The sequence below is a fragment of the Pangasianodon hypophthalmus genome, chromosome 10 (assembly GCF_027358585.1).
Source record: "Pangasianodon hypophthalmus isolate fPanHyp1 chromosome 10, fPanHyp1.pri, whole genome shotgun sequence".
Lineage (NCBI taxonomy): Eukaryota > Metazoa > Chordata > Actinopteri > Siluriformes > Pangasiidae > Pangasianodon > Pangasianodon hypophthalmus.
Genome location: NC_069719.1, coordinates 24,617,964 through 24,640,295, shown reverse-complemented (window position 1 = coordinate 24,640,295; position 22,332 = coordinate 24,617,964). Strand labels below are relative to the sequence as shown.

The window sequence follows — 22,332 nt, the reverse complement described above, 5'->3', positions numbered from 1 at the left end:
ACAAGAAAGGGATGTAATTATTTTTGACACTGTCAAACTGGATGTCAGAATGCATGAGATTCTTTTACATTTATTTTACATTACATTACTTTTACATTTACTGGGTTACTTACACCTCGGCAACAAGGGTACAAAATATGAGACAGATGCCTAAATGCATTTAGGTCTACACAGGTAAATCATTTCTCCTCTGTGTTTTCAGTGGAAAAGAATGATCCGTGGGTTGAGTTGAGTTAAAAAAAAACAAAGACACATTTACATATGATTTGGAATATACATGAGGAAATGACTTTCTGGGAGTGTCAGTGAAACCCATTCCCAACTACAAAAACATATGAATGAAACATTTTTTAAAACCCATTTCAGTTGGAAGATATGAGGGAAATCTGTTTCATTCTATGTTCTGGTGAGAAAGAATGTTGCACGGAAGAAGCTTTTGAATGGCACTGTAAATCAGACACTACCATAATAGTAGTATATAAAAGAACTGTAGCATCAGTATTCCACGGGGAAACCACGTTTCTTGACGCGCTTGTTTTCTGTGTAAAGTGTAGTGGGATAACTGAGATGAATAGCCTAATCTTATAACACACACTTATTACTGTGCTGTGTATATATAGTGATTATTATTATGATTATTATATTACATATAGTGATTTTTTTTTTATAGTATTTTGTCTGACTTCCAAAAGTTTCAAATCGATTTACACAAATTAGCTGTCATCATCCACAATACACCAAAAAAAAAAAAAAAAAAAAAGAACAGAATGTCTGAAGAACTATGTATTGACAGTTTTGTTTTGGATATCTAAGGTACTTGGATTTGAAATTACAATTAGAAGCTGTAAACAGGGTGGGCGAGCTTTAGCAAGTTCATCTGACTAATGTTGAAGCGTTAAAGGAGTGATGTTTTGGTGCATACCAGAACTTTGAAAGCGTGTGTTTCTACATTTTACTTAATTTTTATTTACCCACTGCACCAGGCTATGAGATAATGAGCACAGTATCGGACTGATACCAATACTAGTATCTGTAACAATGCAGTCTACAAAATTTGTCAAAATTTTCCATAGTTAGTTTTTTTTTTCAGATAGCCTTTAAGGATGCCTTTGACAAAAGAAGAACATATTGAAATCTTCCTCATGGCTGGATCAGGAAGCTGTCGCAAGGTTGGGATGGACTTTAACAGGAAATGGGCAATGAAGTCTAATACATAGATTGTTATTATGTGATTTTAGTATGCACTGACAAATAAAAAATGTATAATAAAATGTATAGCTTAGAAATAAAGAAGAAAAAGGCTATGGATAACTCCAGTATATTGTCCTTGGGGATCAGAAAACCTGTCCCTGATTTTCCATATAGAGCAGCTTAGGAAAACAAGCCAGTTTCCTAGGCCTAAATATGCTGCCAATAAATGGAGTGTCTATATGCTGCATAAAGGTACGCCTGTTGTCGTCTCCAGGCTCACTTGGTGTAAATATGCTGTGGGTGGTGGTAGCTCAGTGGTTAAGACATTGGACTTCTTTTTGGAAGGTTGAGAATTCCAATCCCAGCACACCCAAGCTGCTGCTGCTGGGCCCTTGAGCAAGGCCCTTTACCCTCAACTGCTCAGTTGTATAAATAAGATAAATGTAAGTTGCCCAGGATAAGGGTGTCTGCCAAACGCTGGATGGATTGCTTCTACAAACAGATAAAGAAAATACAACCTTGCAACTTGTTACATTACCAAGAATAAATGCCTTTAACCGATTCAAGTGTGTGTCTGAATGAGTACTGAGTTTAAATGTGAGTAGGCTGCTTTATATTTTTGCTTCTCTCCAATTTCTAATTATATATATTCTAATTATTTATCAGCACAGCTATTTGTCTACAAAACACACTGTAAACCGATTTGCTATTAGCAAACCAACATTCGAGGTGCTCTATATCAATCTCCTAACAATTAGCATAATGCTAGCTGGATATTTATGTAACTGTGAGGTGTGTTATCTTATTAAAAGAATTTCTAACTTCCCTACTGCGGTACAACATACGTATTTCTTACATATCTAAATAACGAAGAAAGGCAATGCCATCAATAAACAAAGACACATGAACTAATGCTAATGTTGATATTTCTAGCTGAACTTGCTAACTGTACCCACCTACTTAACCGTTAGAGACATTATCTTGAAAAAAAAAAACAAAACAAAAACAAAGACCTGTCTTACCTAATGCATGTTTAAAAGATAGTATACAATAAAAAGGTAATAGACATTCAAGAATTTGAATGCCTTATTTGACATTGTTAAATTAGCCGTTTATTTCTTATTAGTTTTTACTAGTTTAATGTGGGGGGGCACAGTGGCTCACTGTTGCCTCACACCTCCGGGTACTCTGGTTTCCTCCCCCAGTCCAGAGACATGCACTGTAGGCTGATTGCCATGTCCAAATTGTCTGTAGTGTGTGAATAGGTGTGTGAGTGTGTGTATGATTGTGCCCTGTGATGGGTTGGTACCCTGTCCAGGGTGTCCCCCTCCTTGTGCCCCGAATCCCCTGGGATAGGCTCCAGGCTGCCCCCGTGACCCTGTGTAGGATAAGCGGTACAGAGAATGGATGGATAGATGGATGGGTTAAATATTACATATGCACTGTTGTCACCCTACACAGGCCTATATCCTTTCGACCACTAGAGGTCTCTAGTGGACATTAGAGAAGCCAATTTTTAACTTAATAGTGCTGGAAAGCTTCAGTGCTTCATGAAGTTTCATCTTGGTATACAATACAGATAGATAACAATACATTCTATACTGTAAAGCATATGTTTAATTACAAATAATTTTACAAGCAAAGTGAAATTTTGCTTAGCTCGATAAAAAAAAGAAATAACGCTGTAAATTAACATTTGGATTGAGTTGGTGTCAGTTTTGTGGCTATGTGAATGTGGGATATTATAAACCCTTTAACCTTCACTAGAAATGGGAAAAAAACATTCTATAATTTTACTTCTAGCAACATAATTAAAAGGTGTTTACCTTTTCCTAAACATTTTATGAATTACAAAACTCATTCAGGTGGTTGAGGACAGATTGTACGGATTGACGGATGTACGGATAAGGAAGGTAAACCTGTAAAAAAAAAAAAAAAAAAAAGGTAATTGATTTGAACATTTTTTAACATGAAAGCTCACTGAAGATATATTTGATTTTTAAACAAGTTCATGAGGCTTCTGAAGACCTGCCTTATTTTCAATGCACATTTCATTACATATTCATCATGAATAAAAAAAATGAGACACTGGCCTGGCAATCTCAACACATGGAGCCTTGTTTGCAGACATCTATTCTGCAGGTAGTTTGCCACAAGCACAAAGCCCTGTAGCATATTATTAATGCACAAAAAGATGCCAGATGTTATGCACTTCCTTTTAGGGCAGGAACCATGTTGTGTACTAAAGGCGGCTGCCATTATTGTCAGAGCAAACATCATGGGTGGATGTGATTTCTCTTTTGTACTTATGTTTAGCATTCGCTAGTGGAGGAGTACACAATGAGTCCACCACCAATCCTGAAAGGTGTCTTGTTGATAGACTATAAGTGTGTCTGCTATAGACTGTCTAAATTTAATCAGACACACAGCTCCACTTCCAGTGCATGGCAATCCTGTAAAGACATGTAAGCATCCAGCCATGTGCTCATTATATTCCTTGATGATTGATGGACAAAGATCAGCTATCTTTCTCTTGTCTTCCTTGTTTAGACTACTCCCAAAGGTGCTATACAACATGATAAGAAGAGTGACGGATTTTTAATCATACCACTAGCACTGGTCTATCAGAGGAGTGCAAATCAAATGATCCTCCTCCAACAACCTTTTCTGTCTGTTTACCTCTCACAGATCCCAGACATTTCATTTCCAGAGAGTTCCGCAGTGTCTTGAACAATCAGATGCTTGTGAAGAAGTTGTCAAAAATAAATAACTGTATTGCCTAGCTCACTCATTGTCCCGAAGAGAGTCATCCCAATCATCTCTCCCATAATCCTTGTCTTCTCTGCCTCAGACATTAGCAACATGAAATTCTAGTACACAATTAATTGTTGTAAAAATAATTGTGCCAAATATGGTTAATGGCCTATTGATGGGATTGTGCTTCACAGGCTATAACTGTATATACATTTTTTACCACCTTACAAGTAAATGACTTTTAGAGGCCATCATAATGACATTTAATAGTATTTTGATAGTTAATATGCTCTAAGATTCATTCTGTAACCACTTTATCCCATGAAAACTGTGCACATGCGCATTCACACAGTCATTCATTCATACCTTGGGGCAATTTAGTGTAGCTGATCCACATACCTGCATGTATTTGGACAGTGAGAGCGAAAACAGAACCTGGAGGAAACCCAAGCAAACACCAAACGAACATGCAAAACTCAACACAGACAATAACCTGTGCTCAGGATCGAACCGAAGACCTTAGAGCTGTGAGGCATCAATGCTACCTGCTACGCAAAATATCAAGCAAAGAATTGAAGTAGTTAAAGTCAGAATCATTCTGACTTGAATGGGTTTTGGAACAAACAAAAAGGTACAAGTCATTTCTGAATTCTTCCAGACAATGTGCAAACTGCATTGACCTTCAACACAGTGTAACAGAACCTGAGGAGCAAGTAAGAAAGCTGGAATCAGACATACAAGTACAACATACTGTTGAAGGTAACACTTGTGATAAGATTTTTAGTCTTTCTTGTCACACAGTAGGTTTTTACTCTGCAGATTCAGACAAATGTCTAACCTATTTGTGCCATTTTCCTAAAGTGCTGTGTGATAGTTTGTGTATGCAGAGTATGACGATATTAATGCTGTTTTTGTTTAAGATACAGTATGGAGTAGATTCTTAGGCAAATTAACAGAAATTAAGACCATGGTCAACAAGCTGTCTGAGCTAGTTATTGTATTGGTATTTATTTTGCAAGATACAGGAGTAGGCCTTAGTTGTGCCAGATAACATTTGAGCTATTTTTGTCTGATGTTAAATAGTAAAAAAATAATTATATCTGGTATATGACCAGTGCACTTACAGTGTAAGCACCCACCGTTGGTAGTTTCTGTTTTTGTGAGGTGGCTGGTAGAAATTCTGAGTCGCTGGTATAATAATAAAAAAAAAATTACCAGCCACCTTGGCAGGTGGAGGAGGAAGTTAATTTCAGACCCTGCTGACAACCCATCACAAGGTACAATCACACACACCAGATAATTTAGAGATGCCAAACAGCCTACAATGCATGTCTTTGGACTGGGGGGAGGAAACCCCCAAAGCACAGGGTCAACAAACAAACTCCACACACAGGGTGGAGGTACGAATTGAACCTCCAACCATAGCAGTGTAAGGCAAACATACTAACCACTACACCATCATATCCAATGTTCTGAGGTAGTTATTTTATTAATGACTTAGATAAATAAGATCAATTGGAAATTCAGAACTATCTCAATATATCTAAATTTATATATCCAACATTTATTAAACCAGATTTTATACAAACACAAGTATAATGCTTTTGTGAGTTTGGAGTAGTACACTAAGACTGAGCAGTTTATGCAATAGCTTTAAAAAAATGCCATGGGTGAAAGAGCCGAAAGAGTCGACTCCTTATTGGTGAGTCGACACGATTGTTCTGACTCACCGAATCTCCGAAGCATCTGTTTAAACAGTAAACGATGAGGTCTGAGCAGGCTGCTGTAGTGGTTTGGGACGCAGCCTGAGTAAAAGACTTCCCAGTGTTACTCTGTTTCTTAGGAAACGGACTTGTAAAGTGAGCCAGAACTCAGAGGTAGTGACTGAACTACCAGCAAACACACCAAACACACTGAGTGCATTTAAATCGCAGCAGAGTTCAGCTGCAGGTTCTTGTTCACGCCATAAGAAGCTACAGAAGTTTGCGGATGCGCCTCGTTACAAGCGAATGCACGAGTAAGTGGAAACTTCAGCCAGAATGACTGCTTACAAGTCACGGAGCTGTGCCAGTGTCCAGCAGCTAGACCAGACAGAGTCCTGCTCTGAAGCAGCAGCTACACGCTTTAGTGCCTGGACACCTAGAACAAACAAACCTTCCAACCAGCAGGTAAGTTTAATAATAATAATAATAATAATAAAAATATTATTAATAATAATATTGATGATAACCCTCCAGGGTTGCGGGTTCGAATCCCATCTCCGCCCTGTGTGTTCCCCCATTGCCCCAGGGGTTTCCACCAGGTACCCTGGCTTCCTCCCCCAGTCCAAAAACATGCGTCGTAGGCTGATTGGCCTCTCTAAATTGTCCAGCAGTTGTGCCCTGTGATGGGCTTGTGCCCCAAGTCCCCTGGGATAGGCCCTTCCCTGCAACCCTGTGTAGGATAAGCGGTACAGAAAATGGATAGATGTAGCTGGATACTAGAGTTAAGATCATGTATATGACAGGAAAGTGCACGATTGTGCCCTGCGATGGCCTTCGCCCCACCCTGTGCCTCCAGTCCCCTGGAATAGACCCTTCCCTGCAACCCTGTGTAGGATAAGCAGTACAGAGAATGGATGGATGTAGCTGGATGTTAGAGTTATGATCATGCATATGACAAGAAAGTGCACAGCTTTTTCAGGAGAGAGCGACTCTTATTCTCCACTGGTTTGACCTATGGACGGACGGGCAGCGGAAACATTTGCTTCAGCTGTTGTTAAGAAGATGTTCCAAGTCCCAGCTCAAGTAAATCAATCCAGACTTCTTAGGTGTAAGCAACATTACATGGCCAAAAGTATGTGGACACATTACCAGCACATCTATACTGTATGTGAGACACTACAAAGTGTTGCAACACAATTGTCTAGAATGTCTTTGGATGCCGTAGCATTACAGTTTCCATTTATTAGAGCTAAGGGGCTGAGTGCGAACCTGCTCCAATGCCCCTGTGCACAAAGTGAGGTCTTTAAAGTTTGCCAAAGTTGGAGTGGAAGAAGTCAAGTGGCCTGCACAAAGCCCTGACCTCAACCCCACTGAACACCTTCGGGATGAATTGGAACGCTGATTGCATGCCAGTCCTTCTCATCTGATATGAATGCATGAGGTCACTATATCTCTTGCTGCTGAATGGACACAAATCCACATAGCTAAGTTCCTAAATCTAGAGGAAACCCTTTCCAGAAGAGTGACGGCTGTTATAGTAGCAAAGGGGGGACCAACTCCATATTAATGTCCTGGAATGGGATATTAAACAAGCACATACGGGTGAGATGGTCAGGTGTCCGTCTACTTTTGGCCATATAGTGTATGTGATTTGCTTCTATGGTGGTGCTAAATGCCAAGTAAACATGCACACCTCTTTTCTACCTCAGATCCATCAGTGACTACTTTATTAAAGCTGCTCCCATTGCACGACTGGACTTTACCACTGTGCTGCCGCGCGTACTCTCTTTGTACATCCTGTCCTTCCTGAGCCCTATGGACTTGAGTGCTGCAGCTCAGGTCTGCTGGTACTGGAGGTTCCTATCAGAGCAGGTGATTAACTATTATATGTTGCTTTCTAAAACAGTACATATGTTTTTGAGTCTGGGATAAAAAAATATCCTGGCAGTCATAGTAAATCCTAGTCAGAACGGTTGAGGTAGGATTTGGTGAGGGTTTTCAGATAATTAAGTCATACGTGACAACAGATACATCTTCTATCATCAAGTCTGAACCTTTGGTATAAACAATGATCTGGAAGAAGCTGGTGATTAGCAGAGAAGGCTATACATAAAGGATACCCTAAAACCCACTCTCATCCCGTGCAGTGTCTAGTGCTAGCATGCAGTGCAGCACTGCTTTATATATGCATCTGAATATATATGTGATTCACATTCATGATTGCAAATAAAGAGATACAAAAGGTTTCAATAAGGTTCTCTTATTTTAAAAAAGCCTTTATCAAATGTCGCACAGAAGACCAGTATGCTACTGCAATTTCGTCTGTGCTATTCCTCAGGATTGCCTGTGGGCTCCAAAGTGTATTCGACAGGGTTGGTTCCTCACCTATGGAACATCCGACAACGAATATGGTGCCTGGAAGAAACACTATATTGCCTGTGCTTGCAACCTGGATTTTTTGTCCCCACGGGAAGCAGCGGACATCTATGGTACCCTGAACGAAACTTTGCCTGAAGCAGAAGAGGAGAAAGTGAAACGAACAGAATGTCTAATCAGACGAACCATCTGCGAGAAGATTGAGGAGCATAAAAGTGAGCTGAAGGCATTTCTTATAGTAATAACTTTATACTGAAAAGGTAATACACAGAATACAATGTTTTTGACCAACTTGCCTCATTGATGTCTGTGTGCATAATGATTGTATATATTAAGTAAATTCAGAAGACTAGGAGTTGGAAATCAAAGCCTTTCTCAACAGAAGCTGATTTGAAGAGCAGGAGGGCATGGTTAACCAACTCAAAAGGAACATATGCAAGCAGTTTCAGACAGAAATCTAGCCTCCTACCTCTGAGTCGTACTACCAGTCTTGTCCAACTAGGGGTAAGATATCACCACCAGATATCATTATACCAAAATATCACAACCATATACTGTAAAATTGATTGACCCACATAGCACACAGATCCATGCAGATGAATGCAGTTGATATACTTATTTTGAAGGATAAGTGCAGATTAGAATGCTTGTCCAGCATGAAGCTGCAGAGACCTCAGCTAAATTCGACCACTGAGACATCATGTGCTACCAGCTTAGCAATGAGGTCAGTAACAGCATCAGCTCACTCAGAATCTTTGGTTAGTGAAATTAAAATGATCACAGTAGGCTCAATGCAGGTGTTTTCTTGCAGTTCAAACTTAAAATCTTTCATCGGCTCCATCAATCACTCTCCACCCCACCTGCTACTTCTGTCATCCAGACTTCCTGCTTATGAGGTAAAAACATTCTAGAAAAAAGTGCATGCCTTTTACAGGAATCCTGAATATCATCCATTGGGGTAGAGGGTAACATTACTGCCTCATAGCTCTAGGGTCGTTGTTCAATCTTGAGCATGGGTTACTGTTTATGTGGAGTTTTGCATGTTCTCCATGTGTTTGTCTGGGTTTCCTCTGAGTTGTCTGTTTTCCTCCCACCTCCCAAAATCATTCCAATAGGTGGATTGGCTACACTAAATTAATTTCTTCTTAGGTACGAAAATGTGTGTGCACAGTGCCCTATGTTACGTTCAAGGTGTATCCCTACCTCACGCCCAGTGCTCCTAGGATAGGCTCTAGATCCACCATGGCCCTGACCAGGATAAAACACTTACTCATGATGAATGAATAAATGAATGAATATATTAATACGATCCTCTATCCACTGTGACTTTCTCTTACTTCTTTTTCAGATGGTGCTATGTGGACCTCTGGTCAATGTTGTGCCATTGTTATATGACTACAGTGGAATGACTTTAGAGGCGCTTCTCTGTCTGGCTGAGAGAGCTACGAAGGGCAGAGCGATACAGAGTATTGGCATCATAGCCGAAGGAAACGCTGAAGAGATTCATCTTATAGAAGGTGCTATATGTCAAGTTCTAATAGATACCGGAGTTATTATGTATATTGTGCAAATCCAGAATACAGGTTTGGCGAATATGATGGTCCACCTGCCAAACTTGTCCATCCTGACACACATGCTGTTCCACTGGCTAAATTCACTCAATTCACCCACATGAATACCTTAACTATATGGAAATCACATGGCTCTCACACATACATGCCAGACTGAATTTCTTGAATATAAAATTTAAGCATAACAGTACGCAGTTCATTAAAGCTAGCTATCTTGCATTTGCTTGCTATTAGCCAAAGCGCTGTCATGGGAGTACATTAGCTAGCATACTGTGACTAGCTAGCTACTATAATGAAGTATTAAATAACATAGGGTATTAAAACTGGTGGTACAGTCACCATTTAATACTAACATTAAATGATTTTAATACTAACAATTAATAATTAGTTTATGGCTAAAAATAAGACAGTTCAAAGTAGCTATATTTTGTTTTGTACTTACTTGTGACTAGTGGCATCAACTCTGAACAGATGAGACATCTGTCTTGAATTTGACATGGATAGAATAAACACATACTTCTCTGTCCAATCATTTTTAAACATTTTAAACATGTTACATAAATATGATTGGCCATAACAGAGGATCTGCTACAGAAGCAGCATGGGTTCGTGTTTCGATATTTTTTTTGTACATTTATCTGCTCTTTAAAGTTCTTGGTTTGGTTTGTGAAACACTAGGCTTGGTCCGCCTCTGGACCTAGCTTATTAAGGGATAGATAATAAGCTAGCAAGCTCTACACCAACGTTGATGGAGATCTTTTTGTAAATATGACAGTGGCAGGGAACCTCTCCGGAGTGGGGAACACTACGGCCACCGCACAGGCACATGCCAAAAGCAGTAAGTCAAGAAAGGCAAGATATATAACTAAGTAGCTAGAGAAGCTCAAGGGAAACAGGTTTGTAATCGCAGACGTGTAACACATTGAGGCATATAGGCATAAATACAGATGAATTCTAATGATACCGTTAATAATATAGGAGAGCTGGAGTAGGAGAAAACAGGAAGTGGACTGGGAAGCCTATGTGATGTAAACAATGTTAGGTGCAGGATCAGTTATAGCTATTGTCATATACATTGAGCTGAACAAGTAATGACTTCCTTGTATTATGATCAATTGTTTTTTACCTTGACAAACCTTTTCAATTTACTGAGAATAATCCTGATTTATATTATCATTGCTCACAGGCCTGAGCATCACAGAGAAGACCATCTTAAATCCTCACGTGCGGGTGTTTTGGGAAAAGCTCTGTGGCTGGGTGGTACCTGCATCAGAAGCAGGGTCTCTCAACATTTTTGTGCCTCTGGCTGCTTCTGGTCAGTCTTTTGTGCAAATTTCTGCCTGTGTTTTGCAAACCCCATGTTGCTCTGCACAGTTTAGTGTTTACCATGCCTTTTAAAGCTATTAAATGTGAAACCAATTCTATTTTTTAATATCATAATATGGAATAATAGTTGAAAATGACTCTTTTCAGTTGCAGGGATGGCGCTAATAAGCAAACTGTCCACTCTGACTGGTTTGAACGTCAGTGCACCCACAGGAATCTGCACCGGCTCCTATCAGCACAGTGAGTAACACCCTGAAACAAGCTGAGGACAGTGTAAAGCTGCTTCTACACAATAAATCTTTCCTGCTTTATTTATAATCCCACTGTCCGGCAGCACCCTGAAGAGGATGGGTTCCCTTTTGAATCGGGTTCCTCTCAAGGTTGTTCCTCATGTCATCTCAGGGAGTTTTTCTTTTTCCACTGTTGCTTCTGTCTTGCTCATTAGAGATCTAAAGCTACATCCGGATTTCTGTAATTCTGCATTGTGAAAATGCCTAATGTTAAAAGTGCTACACAAATAAAATAGAATTCAACTGAATTGAATTGTATAATTCATTAATGTATACAGAAACCTTATGAATGAGTTATACATGTGTTATGTTTTAAGGACCTTAAAATACAAGGTTAAAATCTTTTTTTGTATCTATGTCAGTTCTGAGTGAGTGGTTAGGGAATGGTGACTTCCCTCCGCTGCTGTACTTGAATGAAGGACCCTTGGTTTCATGGTGCAGGCAGGCAGAATGGATAGAGCAGACACTGCAGGTCCTACGGAAACAGCTAGAACCGCAGCTGCAGCGCCTGAGTTACGAAACAAGAGGCCGCACACTTGGTAAGTCTAGATGAATGCCATCTGCATGGGCTGTATAAGGACTTAAACCCAAATTAAACCATAAGAAACAACCTGCTGAGCATCAGTACAGCGTTTCATTCATATTCCCATAGCTAATCTCACTAAATGACATTTTAAACCATATTTATTAATTTGATTAGGATTTATATTTCATGCTTGCTGTATTATGATTGTAGAGAGACACTTGCTATAAATATAATTACAGATATAGAATTACAATGTTTTGGTCCCACAGGTCTGTTCCTTTGGGATCATGTAAACTTACCTGTTGTAAAGCTTAAATCAGAAGTTATGCAAGCTGTAATCGAGGGTCTTGTGGCACTTATGAAAGAAAACACAGTAAGTAAAGAGTCCTTGTACTGTACGTAGTGTACAGTATTTTCATTTCTCAGTGTGCTTTTGAATCTTTTAACTTCTTTAGGAACCATTTATCTGATGTGCCGGTCATATTATATTGTAGGATAATCCTCTGGAGCTCCTGGGGAAATTCCTACTGAGGAAATGTGCGGATGGCACTGTGAAAAAATCTGAGATTTTAACAGAGAGCGCATCTTACAGCTCTAACCACAAGGTCCCAAAGGTATGTGCATAAGTGTGTGTCAGTCCAAATGTTTTGACATTTTCTACTATGTGAGGTTCTGAAAATGACAGGCATTCTGAAAATGAAATGTTTTTCTTTTATGCATGTATCTCGTAGAATTTCTGCACCCAAAAATGAAATTGGCATTTTTCTTTCAGTATGTAATAAATAAAATAGAGATTAAAATATGATCATCCATTGGGGATCATCCATATGATAGATTAATATATGACCATTTACAATGGAAAACATATAATTATTTTGATCATAAGCATTATCCATTCTCTCTAGCCTCTTCCCCTGAGGTCGAAAGTCAGATGATGTATTTGATGAGCAGGAGGCTCTTGACTCAACTGATCACTGTTGGTACTTACATTAGTGCTGAAATAATCACCGATTAATTCAGAGTGTTTTGTTCTGCTGGCTAAATTTCCCTTTTTTTGAGTGCAAATTTGTAAGTGCGTGTGTGTCATTGATAATTTTACACCTATACAAACTGAATCTATTAGGCATATGTCTATTTCACAGACTTGATCAAAGCATGATAGCGGTGGAAAAGCATACTTACTTAGCTAGAAAGCAGCAGCAGCACCTCGTAACCATAGATTTTGGCAAAACAATACAACATAGACTCAAACAAAATTAATTTGAGAGGCTATCACACTTGACTTATGCTATAGGCTACTATCTAATGAATATAGATAGCTGAGAGACATCTGAGAGACGACATGCAGCATTTGAGTGGTTCAACTGTGTTTAATATAGCAAGTGTCCTGTTGTGTGAGGCATACACACAAAAACTAATATCATTAACCAGGGTTGCCAGGTTTCAGCAAAATTTCCAGTCCAACTACATCTCAAAAACCACATAAAAGACTTTAAAGTACTCCAAAAAAAAAAAAAAAAACTACTCCAAACAATTCGGGCATTGGAAAAGGGGGACACATTTTTCCTCTTTTTCTCAGCTTTTCTGAAATGAATTTTCAGAATTTTTATGAATTTCTGATGTTAAAACATTATCCACTCCATTTCCCTCTCCCAATCTTTGAAATATATCTTACAGTAGAAATGGTTCTGTATATTATAGACACACTATCTACACTTACACTTTGCCTTTGTTTGCTTTTTGCTATAAAATAAGATCTTGTTGGGTACAGAGTATTTTAAATAGCAATGGCAAACTGGCAACCCTGTCATTAACTGTCCTGTCCTGTCACCTACCTAACATGATCTCTGCAGGCAGGAAGCATATGAAAGATTGTAAAGTAAATAAAAAAATTGTATTAGTAAAAACGGTTTCTGTCTTCTTAAAGTAGAGAGGTCAAAGCATGTTATTGGTAGAAAACCCCAATTATTGTTTTCCAGAATTCATCCGTAGCGATATCCGACACTTTGTGAGTGTTCACTTACCGGCCACTTTAATAAGACTTCATGCAAAAACTGTGATGAATTTATTGGTTGCACAATTGCACTATTTGTCCATATATTAGAACACAATAATAGAAGGGATTTATTTATAATTGCACTATCCGTTGCACCCAGATGAGGATGGGTTCCCTTTTGAGCCTGGTTCCTCTCAAGGTTTCTTCCTCATATTGTCTCAGGGAGTTTTTCCTTGCCACCGTCGCCTCTGGCTTGCTCATTAGGGATAAATTTATATATTTACAATATATTTTTTTGTGAATCCATTTATTTCTGTAAAGCTGCTTTGTGACAATGTCCATTTATGTCCATCATACAAATAAAATTGAATTGAATTGAAAAAGAACACTTGTACACCTGTTCATTCATGCATTTATCCAATCAGCCAATCACGTGGCAGCACCACGATGTATATAGTCATGCCGATGGAGGTCAAGAGCTTTAGTTATTGTTCACATCAAACATCAGAATGGGGAAAAAATGTGATCTCAGTGTCTTTGACCGTGCTATGGATGCTGGTTGGAGTATTTCAGAAACTGATGACCTCCTGGGATTTTCACACACACACCCACACACACACAAGTACTAGAGTTTACATAGAATGCATGAATGAGCAGGGGTACAGCTGTTCCTATTAAAGTGGCCGATGAGTGTGTGAGAGAGAGATAAGGTTTCAATAAGTCACATTTTAGCGTTTCTCTATTCTCTGTTCTTTTAGAGTTCGTTAGGTGAAGCAGACCGGCGCAGTGGTGTGTTCATGGAGCTGCTGAACAGTGAGAAAGCTTACGTGCGTCTGCTACAGGCTGTACACAGCGTCTACTACATTCCACTACGAGCAGCTCTGGACTCCAACCGAGCTATAATTAGCTCTGCCAATCTTGTGATGCTCTTTAATCCCATGCTGGACATCCTGGAAGCCAATAAGTAAAAAAAAAAAAAAAAAAACACCTTTGTAATTTGCAAGTGTACATTGTCTGGTACTGAGGTTGTTTATAGGGCAGTTTAGTTCATTTTGTCAGATGTCAGATGTTTTTTTTATGCATAATGCCAGTAAGGGCAAAAATGTAGACTTTGGAACCTGAGGAAATGCTAAGAACATGGCTAGACCTGAAAGCTGTAAGTGAAAATATGACTTTAGCATTGAATATTACCAGTTATATTAGTGGTTAATAATTAGTTACTTGGTAACTGGAAATGAAGGGTCTTATCATTCTGAGAAAATGAATATAGCATGTCTGATCTACCTACATGTTATATGTGTGACTTTGATATGAAAAAAAAGCTATGTATACATTTTAAATAGGGTAAATTTACCTTTCCTAGAAGTTAAAAATGTTGTCTCTCCTTTAATCCTTTATGCCTTTTTTCTTATAAACCTCTTTTTTGATTTGATGTGTGGATGCCAGTGTTTTCCTGCAGGACCTTACAGAGAGGTCGGAGGAATGGAATCCTCTGCAGTGTGTGGGCGACGTGTTTGTCCGATTCTGTGCCAAGCTACGGGCTTACACCAATTTCTTCAACAACTACCACACTGCTATCAGGACCATAGATAAGGTAGGAAAGTGCTCTGTGACCCTGGTTGAATAAAAAGACCTTTGGTCAGTAAAGCAAAATCACCTTGAATGTTCTCTTCATTATGACTAGAGTGATATAAGTGAAAATAGAAGGCTATACATTTAAAAATGCCAGCCCAAGCTCAAGAACAAACACAAAACCTGACTACCTTCATGATAGTCTACTTAAACTGTGTAGCAGAGAGAGAGAGAGAGAGAGAGAGAGAGAGAGAGAGAGAGAAGAAGAAGGAGGAGAAGAAGAAGAAACACACAGAATGTGTGTTTTCAGTTAAAAGTAAATCACTTAATAAACCAAAAACATGGTCATAACAGCTACAATAAATATTTAAGCAATTCTCTTCCAGAAGAAACTCCCTTTTTCACTTTCCAGTATGACATGGATGTTAAATTATTAGCACGATTTCTGATGTAAGCAACCACCAACTTCAGTTTTGCATCATATCTGACGATCACTTCTTGCTTTGCAGTGCAAAGAGATGCTTCCTGTATTTCGAGCCTTTATAAAGAGACACAACAGGACCCTTGCTACTAGGATGTTAAGGTAATGCTTAACTAATTTTAGAACCAAAAAGCCCACAACTACAGCCTTAACATGTGTTCATATTCTGCGTCCAGTCTCCAGGAACTGTTTCTAAGTCCGTCCATAAGGGTGGAGGAGTATGTGACTTTGCTCCACTCTTTGATGCTACACACACCACCCGAACACCCTGATCACACACACACATCTTCTGCCTTAAACACATTATGGAATTATAGGAACTTTATCCACAAGGTAACCCATCTAATCTACATTCATTTTACATATGTGTTAAATACATATCACATACATATACATATTAAAGGAAAAATCCACCCTGAAGGACTTGCATGTTAATCTTTATAATTATCAATTGATCTTCAATGAGAAAAAAAAAGATTCGTTTTATAACAAAATTCTGAGTTTAAAACGATTTCATTGACATGTTGGTCTATTTTCACTTTGGTTAACGGTTTCCTACATTACCCACAATGCCAGTCGACTGCTCAATGATAGTGGTACCAGTGGGATTTATTCTTTGGTTCATCTCTACCTAAAGAGAGTGATGCAGCAGTGCTTTAGTCCTTTAGTCTATCAGCTATCAGCTTCCAAAGCTTTAGAGATGGCATCAACACAATTGTAAATCGCTAACTAGCCGTAACTCAGCACAACTGTGTCATATAGCTGCATTGCATTCTGGAAGTTTGAGTCCAGCGTTTGCTGTCTCCACTTCTACATTAGATTTCTCAGTAATATAACATTGCATGTTGCTGGAAAATGGTGACTGACCAACCAACCAACCAACAAATTAGCACAAGAATCAATAAGCACATCACAAATATTTCAATCGAAACATATTTAATGTTTTAAGGTGGACTTTTCCTTTAAGTACATAAATAAAAAAGCTTTGAATTAAATATACTAAAATCTTGTACTGCTCCTGTGTCAGCTAAAAAAAAGTTCAAACCAGGAGGACAGAATGCTGGAAGTGCAGAAGATCATTCAGAGCTGCCCAGTGAGTTACACTATTATAATTATTCATGAAGGGGATCAGGTTCTACTGGATTAATAAAGGTCATGTGCATTTCAGACTGTTCTGTAACTGAAACAACAAGCGTGAACAAAGAGCACATGACAAGCATGCTTTGACACAAATACACAAATATGCTGAAATAAAATGACTGACTGATTGTGTTAGAATCTGCAAGAGGGAGGCCGATATCTGATCACCATGCAGGATGTGGCATTACTGAGTTGCCTTAATGAAGACATTGCTCCATCTCTCAGGTACAACTGCCAGCTTCCTTACACAGATCAGGTAACAGACAACACCCTCAAGGCTCACCAGTGTTGATTTCAAGCCGTCTTCTCTTTTCTAGTACACAGCAAAATCCCAAAAAGCACCATAGCAACCTTATATACACACTATATGGCCAAAAATTTGTGGACACCTGACCAGTGACATACGTATGTGCTTGCTGAACATGCCATTCCAGATTTATTCGCCCTTTACTATTATAATAATCTCCACTCTTCTGCGAAGGCTTTCCACTAGATTTTGGAGCGTGGCTATAGGGATCTGTATTCATTCAGCTACAAGAGCATTAGAGAGGTCAGGCACTGATGTTGGGTGAGGAGACCTGGGGTGCAGTCGGTGTTCCAGTTCATCCCAAAGGTGTTCAGTAGGGTTGAGGTCAGGGCTTTGTGCAGGACACTCGAGTTCTTCCACTCCAACCTTAAACACACCATGTCTTCATGGAGCTGGCTTTGTGCACAGGGGCATTGTCATGCTGGAACAGGTTTGTGTTTCTTAGTTTCAGTGAAGGGAAATTATAATGCTGCAGTATACAAAGACAGTTGTACACAATTGTGTAGGTGTCCACATACATTTGGCCATATAGTGTATAGTGTAAAACCTTATATATACACACATATCTTTCTCCTTATCAGGATGTACGAGTGTATTAAGGAGCTGGGACTGTTTCTGTTTAACGATGTTGTGGTGCTGACTGAGAGAAAAGAGACTCATGTGCCATTCAGTTTGGCAGTGAACACATCTCACACATTCCTGGCCTCTGTAAGCTTGCACAGCCTCAGTGTCTCAGACACAGTGGACACAAAGTGTGAGTATAGTAGGGATGTAAGCAAATACAAATACATTATTCTTGTATATTCTCTGATATTAACTTTTCATTGTGTTTTCCTAGTTTTTAAATTATTGCTCTCTATTGTTGTTAAAAGAAAAACCATATGGGCATTATGATGAAATGCTGCTTAAAGGACCATTTAGACTAGCAGAAGCACTGTGTCCCAGTGTCGTCATAGATTACATGAAACATAGTTAGTTTGCTTACTCAGTCATAATAGATAGAAGATGGAAATCTTGCCAGAAAGTTCCACAAGACATCTGATGCAGGAGTTGAATAAAGTTACGTTCTACAAATTGCTATTTATTGTTGTGAATGGAAAATAGCCTCTTTTTTCAGCAGCCCTGTTTTTTTTCCAGCTCTTGCAATCTTGTAATAAGTCCCGAATTATAAGTTGCTTTTTTTTTTTGGTTAATTTTCCCTCCCCAGACGTGCAGAATTCCTTCCTCCTGGAGAGCCCAAATCGCAGGTGGATCTGTGCCACAGACAGAGAGGAGGATAAGATCAGGTGGCTGTGTGCTTTAAGCAGTGCTATAAATGCAGCGAAACACAATTAAAGCAGCCATAAGTCTATAATGCTCATCTAGCCAAGAACATCAAGGACAACATCTTGAGCAAGAACATCTCCATCTTGGAAATATTCCCAGCCTGAATATTCCAAAAAAGCAGTAGTCTGTGGTGCCAACAAGGATTCAGTGGCTTTAACAGTTAAATATATTCTGTTGTGTTCAAGACAAAGTGAAACATATTGTTTTTGTGTTGTTTAAATGTTCTTACATACCAAAAAAAAAAAAAAAGCTGTGCAGTTGATATGATATGATTTATTTCAACACATAGAGGATGTATACTGATAACCACTAACCAGTAAGATTTATTTACAATACAAATCCTACAGATAGTCATCGATATATTACATTTGAACACTTAAATCCTTTGCTCTGTTAGAGTTTTACAAAATCACACTTTGCAGCTTTTAACCATTAAAAGTAATCATAATAAATAATTGACAAACATTAAAGTACAACAAATTTCATTTGTTTGACAGCATTTCTTCAGAGGAACACTTAAAATGGAAACAATAATTACAGGTCAATAACCTGTACATGTAAAAAAAAATATATATATATATTTTTTTTAAGGAATGCTGTTGAGAAATCTGTTGTCATTGCAGTTGGTCATGTCATTCTGTTAATATTAATGTAAACAGTATAAGGAAAGGACTACTGCAGTTACAGTAGGTAGGACGAAAATAACTATAATTGTCCCCCAATGAGATACTGTGCATTGCATAAGTATTCACCCCTCTGAACTTTTCGACATTTTGTAGTGTTTCAGCTGGAACTGACATTGCCTTCATTGTGATTATATGTCATGAATCTACACAAGTCCATAGTCTATCATATTGAAGCGGGCAGAAAATCAATATAGTTTGCCAAATTTTTACAAATAAGAATGCAGAAGTAGTGATTGTGTAAGTATTCACCCCTGTTGCTATGAAACCCCTAAATTAGTTCTGGTGCAATCATGTGACACTTTACTCGTACATAGGTAAACTCCATTCAACTTACATAATTAAGCTGAATGGAGTTCAGCTGTGCATGAGTAAAGTGACACATGATCACAGTATAAATTCACCTGTTCTTGGTAGGCCCCAGGGATTGTTAGAGAACATACCTAAACAAACAGCATCATGAAGTCCAAGGAGCTGTCAAGACAAAATTCTGGAAAAGTATCAATCAGGATTTGGTGGAAAAAAATTCCCAAACTGTGACCATGAAGTCCATTATTAAAAATGGAAATAATATGACACAACTCTACATCCAAGGCAGTAATAATTTGGTATAGGTTGGGGAATTAAGCTTTTGTGAGAATGCATTCCACAATTTTATAGCTTGTTGTTACTCCATTTTACTCCAAGTGAGAAGACTGTTGATTGGATTTGCACATTTTTATGTATTGGCCTTTGAGCTGGTCTTCTACTGCACTGGATTTCTTTAGAGCTCAACACAAACCTAATAAAGAAACCTGAGTATTTTTACCTCCATAATTACTTAAACATTTAATAGTATTTCAGAATTGCACAGCAGGATCTGTTTAGCCTCTAGTAAACAAAGCAGCTCAGAACTTTGGCCCAAGCCTTCCTCTCACCCTCTTTTCATTAAAAAGATAAGCACAGATTAAGCCAATCTGCACATACTGTAGTGTTTGTGTGACCTTTTTAACTTGTTTGGAAACCTATTAGTAACTATTTAAATGAGAAATTCATGTGTGTGAGGAGTTTAGAGCTCAGGCTTTGTGTCTCTCTAATAAATCTAACTGGTGTAGTAGACTCTGTAATACACAACCTTTGACCTCCAGAGCGAATAGGAATTGTCAAATCTGAGCAAGTAAACTCCTTGGCTTGGGTATTGGTGACTGCCTGCATACACATTCTCATGGCTGTCCCGCCGAAAGAGTGGAACCACCACGCTAACCCGAGGGACTTCGTTTCTGGTTTTCTTCTCGGACTTTCGATTCGCCTCTTCAGCCTGGCCTGCATTGGAAGAATCACATGTGGTAGATTATTTCTGCTTGCAAAAAAAATGATAAATAGTGCACACAGTCATATATTTTAGAGACAAATAAGAGAATCTAACACTTTACATGTTTTTTTGATTTTCTTAATGATACAGATTTTTATGATATTGTCATATAAATTGATCCACAGGCCACAGAACCTAGTAAGTACTTCTTCTTAGGAAGTAGTTATGCAGCATTATTGTGCTCAAGTGAAGCCAAACTCTGTTGATTTCCCATATCAAAGTACAAATTGAATTTAGTTCATTTTTAGGGTTTATTCTTATATAATATCAATGGTAAAGACTAAAATGTATTTGATGTAATAATTTCTAACTGGCAATAATTATTAAATCTAACTCCCTGGTCGTCCTGTTGGCCAGACAAAATTCCACATTGTCCTTATATGATCGTTGGTTCCCTCTGAACGAGATAAAAGCAGTTTGTGGATGATAGATAGCAAGCTAACTAGCATGGAAAGTTTCCTTTCATCAGGAAATTACTGAAAATTTACCAGCTGTGGTTGGGGATCATGGTGAATCAGAGTGTCTTCTAACACGAAGAACTCAATCTGGTTGGTCACCTTATAATACAGCCTGCCTAGAATTTTCAGTTTTCACAGCTCTGGTGTAGGCCTAATAGGATTAAAACCTTTAACCATAAATCAGTAACTCTAATAACTCTACAAATATTAAACATCCAGTTCTGGTCATCGAAAGCAGCTGGAAGTCTCTTTCTTACCTCCCTCTTGGTTTTCAGATACAGACTCTGCAAACTTCTCAGTTCTCACACCATTTACTGTGTTCGGCCACTCAAAGTATAAGCCAAAGGCAATGTCGTAGTAATCGGTGGCAAATTCCCAGAAGAATGTAGAGCCATCATCATGAGTGGGGATGTGCACGGTTAGCACTTCGCCTCTCCCAACAGTGATCACAGACTCTGCATCCTGCTGCGTCCTCTCCTTAAATTCGTTTACCTGAGGCATCGTCCACATGGAGGGCGCCATGATGGGCAGTTCTGCATTAGAGAGGTGACGAGGGGTGGTGTTATGTTAAAAGATGGCTGAACTCTAAGCAGGGATATGGTCCTACCAGCTTCATTTCATTTCATTTCATATCAACAGTGTTTTTTGGATTTGGAATTTCATAGTACAGGGTGTCCCAAAAGTCTCCATACATAGGGGAAATGAACACAAGCAACATGTCTTCCAAAATTTTTCATTCTTAGTTTATATTATATTTTTTCCAGATAGCCTTTAAGAATGCCTTTGACAAAAGAAGAACGCATTGAAATCATTCTCATGGCTGGATCGGGAAGCTGTCGCAAGGTTGGGATGGAGTTTAACAGGAAACATGGCAAGCACATCACACAAGACACTGTTACCAAGCTTATTCACAAATTCAGAAAGATTGGAAATGTTGTGGACCGACTGAGAAGTGGACATCCATGAACATCCACTGACCAAGGCACAACTGATGTGGTGCTGGCATACACTGTCCCCTGTGTATGGAGACTATTGGGACACCCTGTATAATACAATACCAGTACAGTTTGCAAATTCTATTTGTCTCAGAAGAAAATACTGTTTAGTTCATTTCAGATAAAACACCAGAAATTAGTGAGCATTAGTGAGAAGTAGATAAAAGATATGCTTTCACACATACCTCCTGATTTGCTTTCTACGAATAAATGACATTGTTTGGGGTTTGCTTCAGCTGTTTTCCTCTGTGATGACTCTGATTGGCTGATGGGATTTGTACCTGAA

General features: G+C 38.7%; 2 protein-coding genes across 4 annotated transcripts in view; one reads left to right on the top strand and one right to left on the bottom strand.

Moving 5' to 3' along the window:
* Positions 1–5,547: 5,547 nt before the first annotated feature.
* LOC113534192 (epithelial cell-transforming sequence 2 oncogene-like) lies at positions 5,548–18,819 on the top strand. Its single transcript, XM_026926835.3, has 21 exons — positions 5,548–6,113; positions 6,619–6,731; positions 7,358–7,520; positions 7,987–8,239; positions 8,407–8,528; positions 8,651–8,748; positions 8,836–8,920; positions 9,373–9,541; positions 10,782–10,910; positions 11,069–11,161; positions 11,574–11,750; positions 12,007–12,110; positions 12,232–12,351; positions 14,492–14,697; positions 15,180–15,327; positions 15,815–15,888; positions 15,963–16,119; positions 16,814–16,879; positions 17,063–17,151; positions 17,815–17,987; positions 18,441–18,819. The coding sequence occupies exons 1-21, from the start codon at positions 5,985–5,987 to the stop codon at positions 18,566–18,568; spliced, it is 2,796 nt and encodes a 931-aa protein (XP_026782636.3). The 5' UTR covers positions 5,548–5,984; the 3' UTR covers positions 18,569–18,819.
* The window catches only part of zgc:162964 (uncharacterized protein LOC560569 homolog), a 12,658-nt gene continuing 9,138 nt past the window's right edge, over positions 18,813–22,332 (bottom strand). For all 3 annotated transcript variants that reach the window (XM_026926836.3, XM_026926837.3, XM_034308330.2), the window contains exons 6-8: positions 22,232–22,332; positions 21,309–21,584; positions 18,813–20,544 (exon numbers count right to left, since the gene is read on the bottom strand). The exon at positions 22,232–22,332 is cut by the window's right edge. In XM_026926836.3, the coding sequence (XP_026782637.2) occupies positions 20,324–20,544; positions 21,309–21,584; positions 22,232–22,332 (598 nt within the window). In that variant the 3' untranslated portion in view covers positions 18,813–20,323. The remainder of the gene's footprint in view (positions 20,545–21,308; positions 21,585–22,231) is intronic.